General features: G+C 35.8%; 2 protein-coding genes across 2 annotated transcripts; both read left to right on the top strand.

Annotated features, from left to right (window-relative positions):
- The first annotated feature begins 336 nt into the window (after positions 1-336).
- On the top strand, positions 337-5,542 carry LOC142640881 (mitochondrial hydrolase YKR070W-like). Its single transcript, XM_075815194.1, has 12 exons — positions 337-550; positions 753-856; positions 1,223-1,258; positions 1,659-1,732; positions 1,884-1,924; positions 2,666-2,737; positions 2,847-3,048; positions 3,423-3,518; positions 4,111-4,178; positions 4,733-4,934; positions 5,066-5,149; positions 5,317-5,542. Exons 1-12 carry the CDS (start codon positions 441-443, stop codon positions 5,374-5,376), a joined length of 1,149 nt encoding a protein of 382 aa, XP_075671309.1. The 5' UTR covers positions 337-440; the 3' UTR covers positions 5,377-5,542.
- A 1,342-nt stretch (positions 5,543-6,884) lies between these two features.
- Positions 6,885-7,855, top strand: LOC142638098 (large ribosomal subunit protein uL10c). Its single transcript, XM_075812095.1, has one exon. The coding sequence runs from the start codon at positions 6,957-6,959 to the stop codon at positions 7,632-7,634; it is 678 nt and encodes a 225-aa protein (XP_075668210.1). The 5' UTR covers positions 6,885-6,956; the 3' UTR covers positions 7,635-7,855.
- The last annotated feature ends 2,133 nt before the right edge of the window (positions 7,856-9,988 follow it).

Below are 9,988 nucleotides of genomic sequence, written 5' to 3'. Positions count from 1 at the left end.
ATAACAAATATCATAGTTTAGAGCACAAAATATGCATTCAAAAAATATAAAATAGTAAAATGTAATTTTTCAAAAACCTAAAAGAGTAAACGACATGTAGAACAAATGACAAGAATGCAACGTGGATAACATAGTAACACAAATCCCCTATCCTCAAAATTTGGAGGTCATGTCAAACATTGCAAACCCTAATCTTAACTATTTATGAATATAAAATATTGATTTCATGCCTATTTTGAGAATTTTTTTTTTTTTTGAGAGCTAGAAAAATAATAAAAGACTAAAGAATATTATAGAAAACCTATAAATGTTTCTTTTTTATTTTCATTTTATAAAAATTTCCGTTGCGCAGTCTATTATTTCTTCCAACTCCAAAAAAGTAGCGCGAGAGTTACCGTTGATTTTATTCACAAATTTAGAACACAGAGATAGATAGATAGATGAGATTTCGCGCGGCATTTAGGGTTTGCGAGAGCAGGAACAGAGCGCAATTGTTGCTTCAACCTCAAGCTTCGCGCTCCTTCTCTCAGCTTCCATTAAACTCCCAACGGTTCGTATCTCTTCTCTATTCTCTATTCTCTATTCAATGTTGTGTTAACTATAATTTTGACTATGCCCTTACTTTTTGCGAAACTGTAAAGATACCGTGATTTTGAAGCTTGATTCAAACTTTTTTGTCTTATCATAGCATAAAAAAGCGAGAAACAGCTCAAATTTTTGATTACCAGTAGTTGATTTTTGTGAATTTTTAGGCCTTCTTTTGGAATTGCGTTTGACATAGATGGCGTGGTTCTTCGCGGTCGTGTCCCCATTGGAGGCTCTCCTCAAGCTTTGAGAAGATTGTACGGAGATTCTGGTACTTCACAACCTATTCATTTCTCTGTATGTGTGTGTTTTAGTGAATTATGAATTTTCTATACAACTAACTTTGTTTGGTTGTGCAAAAATTGAGTAGAGAAGGAGGGGAAAATAGAATTCATGACACATGTTTAGTGTTTTGTGTGTGTTTTTTTTCATTGGAAAATTTTGGAAATTCATCTTAAGTATGCTGAAATGGTTGTGAAATGAGAACTGTGAAAGAGTAAGGAAGGATGGTTATACAAAGAATGTTTTAGTTTCTGGTTTTGGGAATGGTAATTATGCTATTATGGTTGCCAGTCTTAATGAATAATGTTTCTTTTTATTCTGTTGTTGTATCTGACTCGGTTGATTTCCGCTGCAGGTGCTTTGAAGGTACCCTTTCTGTTCTTAACGAATGGTAAGTCGTTTAAGTGATTCAGTTTGTGGTTCATCAATAGAAATTTTAGGAGCTACTAAGAGGATGATGGACATATTGTAAAGATATATGTGATTATGGGGTTATTAGTTATGGTTTGAGGTTGATATTGACAAACATGCAATGCTGTATATTGAACCTTAGAACATTTGAGGCTTGTTTCTTTTTTGTTGTAAAAAACTCTTTAGTCCATTCTTCTGTTGATATTTCTTTGAATTCTTTGAGACCAAAAATAGATATGCCTAAAACATTGTGCTCCATAATTATCAACATGATTTTTGTGCAAGAAACTGTTATATTATTGGTTATTGTCTTTACCTCTCAAGAGTAATGTATACAATACAGCAATAAAATGAACAATACTATTTTTTGATTTGAATAGGAGGTGGCGTCCCTGAAACTAGACGCGCCACTGAGTTAAGTGAACTTTTGGGAGTGCACATTTTACCTTCTCAGGTAGGGTTTTGTTGTTGTTGCTTTCTTTTATTTATTTTTATTTTTCAGTATAAATAGGAGATTGAAGTTTATCTATTCCTGATTGTTGTGGCTGTCATTTGACTGGTGGAATCTTTAGCGTAGCTGTTCTTTTTATGTTATTTTACTGCAGGTTGTACAGGGTCACTCACCTTTCAAAACTTTGTTGAAGAGGTATATGTATCAGTTCGGTGTGAATCTTTTCAACACTAAAGTATCATATTCTTTTCCAATGCTGTTGTTGTCAAGTTTGCTCTAATGCAATCTTTCAATTTTGATCCTCGAACCTAGTAATCACAATATGTCAACTAGGCATTATGTTAACAAAGATACCACACCTTACAATTGAGTAATTATTACTGATGTCATTGATAAGTCTCCTGCTTGGCCAGGAGTGAAATTGTGAGAAATCTTGCATTGGATCTGGAAATTATGCCAGTAATATGAGATTTTGTAGCTGGTTGAGCAAATGCATGGTCTGCGATCAGAAAAGACTGCATCTTTAGGGGATGCATCCAGTTACTTGTCTGTTATAAATTATGTACTAGTCTTATTTTCTCTTCCTCGAATTAAGCGCAAAATCTGAGCTTGGATAGATCTCACAGCATTTTTTTTATAAACTTCTTGTCATAAGAAAGGGACTCATCTTAAAAGAGTTTCAAGCAAGTCTAGAACTACTGTTACTTAAGAGGATATTTAGAATGTTTCTGTTTTGTTTTTGTTTTTGTTTCTAAATGTTCGTTAAAATATCCTTTCAAAGTTCAAAGTTATTTTATATCAAATTGTTCTACAATGATTGCCAATGTATTTTCAATGCGTATAATTTTTTTTTTTTCGCTTAAAAAATTGTCTCTCGCAATTATATACTTAGTTTTCTTCATCATCTTATGCAAAGTTTATTGGTTTCCTCTTCAGATTTGAGAATGAGCTCATAATTGCCACTGGAAAAGGGGAACCTGCTGTTGTAATGTCTGAATACGGTTTCAAGTAAGATACTCACCTCATACCTTGGTCATAGTATTTCCTGATTTGAAGGCCAGAGGTTTCTAGGTTTTGTAAGATTCACATATTACTTAAAGTTTATTTGTGGTGGCAGAAAAGTCCTTTCTTTGGATGAGTATGCTTCCTACTTTGAGAACATTGATCCTGTTTCACAATATAAGATGTGGACAACTAAACAAGAATCGCGTAATGGGAGTGACCCTAAGAAATTGGTTCCAAAATACAATGCTACCTCTGACAGAGTCAAGGCAGCTTTTGTTGTCAGTGATCCTGTAGATTGGGGCAGGGACATTCAGGTAATCCCGACTTTATTGATTTGGAAATTACAATGAATCAGTTGGTGCATTGTATCGTATTTAACTGGCATGTAAATTCCAATCTTTGTAGATATATGTAGTAAATAGGGAGAAAGGCTTAGAATACTGGTGCAATGGAGGGTGGCGAATTTGAATGCAATCAAATTTTGGATATATTTTGCTTTTGATTGGTAGTAGCAGCCTTGGTTTTTACATGAGTTCCCAAGAACAAAAATATACCGTTGAAGTTCTAGTGGTGGATCTTTTAATTACAATGCACATAAGTTGTCACTGTATTTGTCATCATCTTATTCCAGATACTTTTGAATATCTGTACCCCTGAAGAATCACTGAACTTGTTGATTTTGCATTAGGTTCTCTGTGACATTTTAAGATCAGGAGGCCTTCCTGGACACAAGAACACACAGCAACCACCTTTGTATTTTGCAGCAGATGATCTTGAATATCAGGTTGGTTATTAAGCTTATTCAGAAAATGTTAATTTGGGTGTAATTTATAAATTATTTTCATTTAGACTTGAAATAGGATCTCCAGAATTACTTGTCAAAAAAGAAAGAAATAGGATCTCTAGAATTGCAATAGAATCCAAATTTCATGACTTAACCAAGAGCAATTCACTAATTATGTGAAATTTCTACACAAAACTTGTAAATGTTCTGATCAATCCCCAATTTGATGGCTTTGGAAAGAGGAATTTTGTCATCAGTATCAAGTAAAGCAAGAAACATAGATTCTGGTCAGCTCAAATGGTTGAAAGGGAGTATAAGCAAAAAATCATCTGGCAGATCTTATATAGCCTTGCTGAGTCAAGTCCATACCATACATAGTAGTCAGCACTCAATATGGGCTTCACTTGTTGGAACCCATCAATATGCCCAATTCATTGTCCTGGATTCTAGATGCGCATTTGCTCCAGCTGTTTTTGCCTATCTATGGAAAGCAGAGCATGATTCTATTGCTTATTTATTTACTTGTATATTTTACCTCAATAGTTGAAGAAAACTTAAGAATGTTATTGATTGGTTTCCCTACTCACTACAGGCTGCTTTTCCTTTTGAGCGTCTCGGAATGGGTGCTTTCAGAATTGCTCTAGAAAGTGTCTTCAATAGGTAACGTTAGTGTCTCAGGTTTAAAAATGATTAGGTCCTCAGTTTCCATCAAATAGGTGTAAATCAGATTGAATGTTTACTCATTGACACACCTCTTGGTTTACATGTCTATATAACAACTCAAAAGTCATAATCAGAGAAATCAAAGTCTCTAGATTTTTAAAATCCAAGACACAATTTCCTTTTTCTTAGTTGCTTTTAGAACCTATTTGGAGGAAACAACTCCTTGATGGTGCAATGAAATTATTATATACCTTGAGCATCACCTATATACAAAAAATGTATGGGTTATAAATCACCCCTCAAATTTAGCCATCCTTGTAGACTTGGTGGTAGCGTCTTCCTGTGAGTTGTGACCAAACACAGTGTCAAAGGTTCAAGGCTAGCAGATGGAGGAAGAGAGAGACTCACCCTTCAACAGTGCAGAAAAATAATATCATTTTTATTATGCATTGGGAAACACATTACAAGAGCACCATATGGAAAAACACAAATTGTGATCATCATCAGCTCCCAATAGCATATGAATTCTTATGATTGGCTTTGGTTTGCAGAATTCACTGTAATGCTCTGGAATATGTTTCTTTTGGGAAACCAAATCCATTTGTATTCAAGAATGCTGAAGCCATATTGAGACAACTTCAGTCATCATGTAATGATAATGCCATAGATAATGGAGACGTTGGATCAAATCCTTTCAAAACTATTTATATGATTGGTGATAACCCTTTAGTTGATATCAAGGGTGCACGGCAGGTTTGTCTTACTAATTGTTTTGAAATCCAGTTTTTTTTTTTTTTTTTTTTTTGCATAAGAATGCTAGATTATTATTATCTCTAAATGAATCAATTGTTATTTTATTTATGGGGACACCTTTTGATTTTCAGGCAGGACATCCTTGGTTTTCTATTTTGACTAGGACTGGTGTTTTCAGGGGAAAAGATAATCATGCAGAATTTCCAGCCGATCTGGTAAGTTCAATGCTGAAATTTTAAGATGCATATTAGTGGTTATGCTCGCAAAACTATAATTTTCTACTATTGTCATGGTAAAAGTGTTGTAGAGATGGGGGATTTTTGTGAATCTGAAATGTGTTTTTGTAATACTTTACTATGTTTTCTTCTTGATTCTTGTGCAGGTCGTTGATACAGTTGAAGAGGCTGTGGACTATATTCTGACAGAGGAGAGTACTTCTTAGGAGTTAGGTCCCATGCAAAGTGGAACCCTTTTGTATTGCTCTCTGTTTCTCGTCTCTCGCACCATTGTATGGCAGAAAGAAAGTTTAATACATTCAGAAAGCTTGGCAAGTTTTGTAAATCAAATTCTTGGAACTCAATGAAGTCAATTTTGTCCGTTTCTTTTTTAATTTTTCTCATGTTATTCAGCAATTGCTTTTTTTTTTTTTTTTTTTTTGTTGTTGTTGAGAAACGTTATTCAGCAATTGCTGACCACAAAATATGGCTAGTCATTCTTGTTACACTTGGAAAGTTCCTATCGTGTTATATAGTCCTAAATTTTGGATATACATTTTTACTGTTACCAGTATCAGATTGTTTGGATTGGAAGTGTAAAAATTGTGATGCTTTGACTCAAAAGTCAAATCTCTTTTGTTCTGTTTGGATAGAGGGGAGAAGGAGGGAAGGTGGAGGAGAGTAAAGTAGATTTGGCTTAAAATAGACTTGGGCTAAATCTACTCCCCCTCCCCATCCCACTCCCCCTCCCTCAATCCAAACAGTCTATTTGTGTTCAAGTTTTTATTAACTGGGGGATGTCATTCAGTTTGAAATATTCATAAAATCTAGATCTTCGAATCCTTGTTAATTTAATATACATATTGGATTCAAACTTGAATAAAAAAATTTAGATGCCATACACTTATGAAGCAGATTAGTTGATCGAGTTAATTCTTATTCCAAATAGATACCACAAACAATTATTTCAACCACACTAAACAATCACCAAATCTAAAGTAAATATGTCAACCATTAAAAGTCACACAAATTTGACAAATTTGGTAACAACGTAAAAGAAAAATCAAAGGAACAGCCGCTATTAGAACCCAATCCCAGAGAATTCACTAAAAGAAATAGTTACATCAGTCTACTTACAAAACCTTTGTGGGCAAACTAGATTCTCTTGAAACCTTAGCAAACGCCTTGCTTGACTTCCCATTACAGTGACTTCAAAAGTCAAAATTTTCCCTCACGAATGAATCTCATTAGTAACCCAAAACCCAACAACATAAACTATGTGGCTTCAAGAATGATTTAAGCTTAAGGTGAATAGGTCGCAATTGGTTTTGTTTAGACACCTAATCACAAAAAGGGATTTTATTATTATTTAAATTTAATGTTCAAGGAGAAAGATATTAGATATACTTCGAATAAATACATTAAGGTATAGCAAATTTCACATTGTAACTTTATCTAGTGTTTCGTGAATTTTTTGTAAAGAGAATTTGAGTTTCAATTGAGTGAAACTCTCTTAATTTGAAATCTTCAATCAACAGCTTAACAAAATTCTAACTAATCTCAAATGCATCAATTTTAAAACCAATTTGACTCTATGTGTGTGAGATGGAATTAAGCAACATCTAAAACCTAAAAGAGAAAACGACATGTGGATTACTAAAAGAACAAAAAACGACGAGAATGCAACGTCGCTAAGGGAGTGAGAAAAGTCAAAACCCATATCCTCAGGAGTAAAAGATAAGCCCAACAAAAGACACAGAGACACACACTCACATCCTCTCTTTTCCTTCACCACCATCATCCACCAATGGAAGCCACTCTGCTCAGCTTTCCCTCTCATTCTCTCACCAAAACCCAAACCCATTTCCTTTCAAACCCACCTCCATTCCTCTCCTCCAAACCCAAAAGACCCAGCAAGCTCTCAATCCGCTCCGCCATTTCCCGCAACAAGAAAGAAGAAACAGTCGAGACTGTGAAGACCCAGCTCGACGACTGTCAGCTCATCGCCGCAATAAAGTACAAAGGCTTCACTGTCAAACAGTTCCAGGATCTCCGGAGATCATTACCCGAAACCACAACACTTGTCGTTGCGAAAAACACCCTTGTTTACAAAGCCATTGAGGGTACTCCATGGGAGGTTCTTAAGCCTTGTATGACGGGGATGAATGCTTGGCTCTTTGTTCACAGCGAGGAAATCCCAGCTGCACTTAAGCCTTATAGGGATTTTCAGAAGGAGAAGAAACTTGAAGAGAATGACTTTAGTGGTGCAGTTTTTGAGGGAAAGTTTTATGCACCTGGTGACTTTAAGACGCTCGAGAATATGCCTACGAGAGCTGAGATTTATGCTAAGATGTTGGGGTCTATAAAGAGTCCCGCTTCGAGCTTAGTCGGGACAATACAGGCGCCAGCGAGGGAGTTGGTGATGGTTTTGCAGGCGTATGTGAAGAAGTTGGAAGAGGAAAGTGGTGGTGATGGTGGGCAATAGTGGCTGAGGAGAAAAGGAGCAGCTCTTTTGAGTTTCTGCTATTCTTGTAATTGTAAGTGTATTTTGGAAACAACCCTCCCTCTTTTTTTTTGTTTTTCTTTTTTACTTGTAGCAATGTTGTTGTTATGGTTGAAATTGAGGGAGCAATTGAATTGAAAAGAATGCAAGTTGTAGAGTTGTGTCAAATTGAAGGTTAACTTAGTTTGTCTCAAAACTGATTAGTGAATGTGTTGCAATATGGTTATTGGTTCTGTTGCTGGCTCCTAACATGTAAATTATCAGAACCAACTTCTGATACTTCATTGCACCATAGCTTGGGAGCTGTGGTCTTTGGTTTTCTGCTTGTTTGGTATTCAGTGGGTTATGCCTCGTACTGTTCTTGAGGTGTTTGAGGCTTGGCAAGGAAAGTTTGCGCGACATCGTCACATTGATATTTGGAAGTTGGTACCTCACTGCTTGATTTGGTGCATTTGGCGAGAGAGGAATGCTAGAAGTTTTGAGGGTTGCGAATGCTCTTTGTTGGAGATTAAGTCTTTTTTCTTACACACTCTCTTCGAATGGAGTGTGGTTTTTTCTCATTTTTCCTGTTCTTCCTTCTCTATTTTTCTTGACCGTTGTTCTCTTGTTTCATGATTTCTGCATCATTAGTACATCCCCAATGTACTCGGTTTGGCAATTCCTTTATTATTATTAATAATACTCTTACATTATTTATCAAAAAAAAAAAAAATTTATCAGAACCAACTTGAGGAATAGATTCAGACTATGGTTTTTGTTGTAAATTGTGATTGTAGTCATAGAGACAAAGTGCCCATTTGTTAAGGTGTTTCTGAACCACACTTAGTACAACTTTTTTTCCCCTACCAATAGAATGATATTTAGCTGTGTAGTTGGGGGCATCCATCTGTGGAAATGGTTTATGACTTGGGATTCATAAAGTAGGCCTCTAAGGGAGAAAGACGGAGAGGGAGAGGAGAGGACTGCAGGTTCTGATATATCTATAGCAGTTTGTTTTATGGGTACCATAGGGCATGAGAGAGTAGAGTAAAGTTTGGAATGAGTCACAGAATTGGGGTTGTATGGTGATGATGTTCTTCAGGTCAGGTGTTAGTGGGATGCTCTCGGAGCCAAGGAACATTTACTAGGGTATATGTGCAACTTGTTCACATCATGTACAAGGAATAAAGAATCAATATGGGATCGGAATTAAACTGTTATTTATAGAGACACTTTGTACACTGTTTGAAAACTGAAACTGTAAATCAGTGCAGACTATGACTCTGTTCCTTTCTTGGGTGATAACTGATAGTGATACTATATTTTGTTTCAACTAATAAAGTAGAATCAATAAAGTAGTTGGTGTCCTTAAAATCTCAATTAGTAACCACAGTTAACTCTTTCAGTTGAAAGTGAGTGCTACTATGAATTAGGAAAGGCTTAATTGTGTGAGGAGGAAATGCCTAGGGGCTTTTCCCAAGAGGATGGCAATAGGATAAGCATATAGTAGCTAGGACGTTGGAGGTGCTTTGTGTTTTGTAAAACTGACGCTTGAGAGAGAATCTCCATGTTTTTCTTGATTTGAGAAGAATTCAGAACTTTGGATAAAGCTGCATTCACAATGTCCACAGAGGGAAAAAGGAAAATGAAATAAATAGAAGCATATGCAGAACTTCCTGGGCTCTCTGTAGCAAGCAAGACCAATATCAATTGCTTCCATTCCATTCCATTCATTGAACATTCCATGCTGAAACACGTTGAAGCAAAAGTGTCCTGCAACATTTCATAACTGAAGTGCAGAACAGATGATAACTTCACTAAATGTTATTCGAGGAAATGTGTGCTACAACTCAAAATCAGACTCTTGAAATATTATAAACCGAGTATTTGGCAACAAAATTTTGTACTGAACGATTCCCTTTTATGAATCCCCTAGATCAAGTGAGAGGTTATTAACTTATTATGTTTGTTATATTTTGAATGCATTACTCTTTTTTACATAAGATTGCGTTGGATATGGAATTGCTTGAGAGACCTACACTCAACGCTGGAAAGATGCACATCAGTATGTGTATGGCCACGTGGCTGGCATTTGAGCTAGATTGGGAATGGAACTTACATACTGAGCACATCACCGAGAAGGTAGTTTAGGCTAAATTAACGCTAGGTTCTCAGAATGCTATGCCAAAAAGAGATGATCTTGAGAGTTGAGTCGCTTTTTTTTTTGGGTAGCTGAGTTACTCGTTTAGAATAAACAGTTAGGAATCAAATAATGTAATGTGAAAAACTATCACTCTAGTTGACTAAGCTAACAAAAGCAAAATGGTTATAAAATCAATGCAGTTATGTCCGAAAGG

This window comes from Castanea sativa, chromosome 6, assembly GCF_040712315.1.
Source record: "Castanea sativa cultivar Marrone di Chiusa Pesio chromosome 6, ASM4071231v1".
Taxonomy (NCBI): domain Eukaryota; kingdom Viridiplantae; phylum Streptophyta; class Magnoliopsida; order Fagales; family Fagaceae; genus Castanea; species Castanea sativa.
This window is presented reverse-complemented; position numbering and strand designations above follow the sequence as displayed.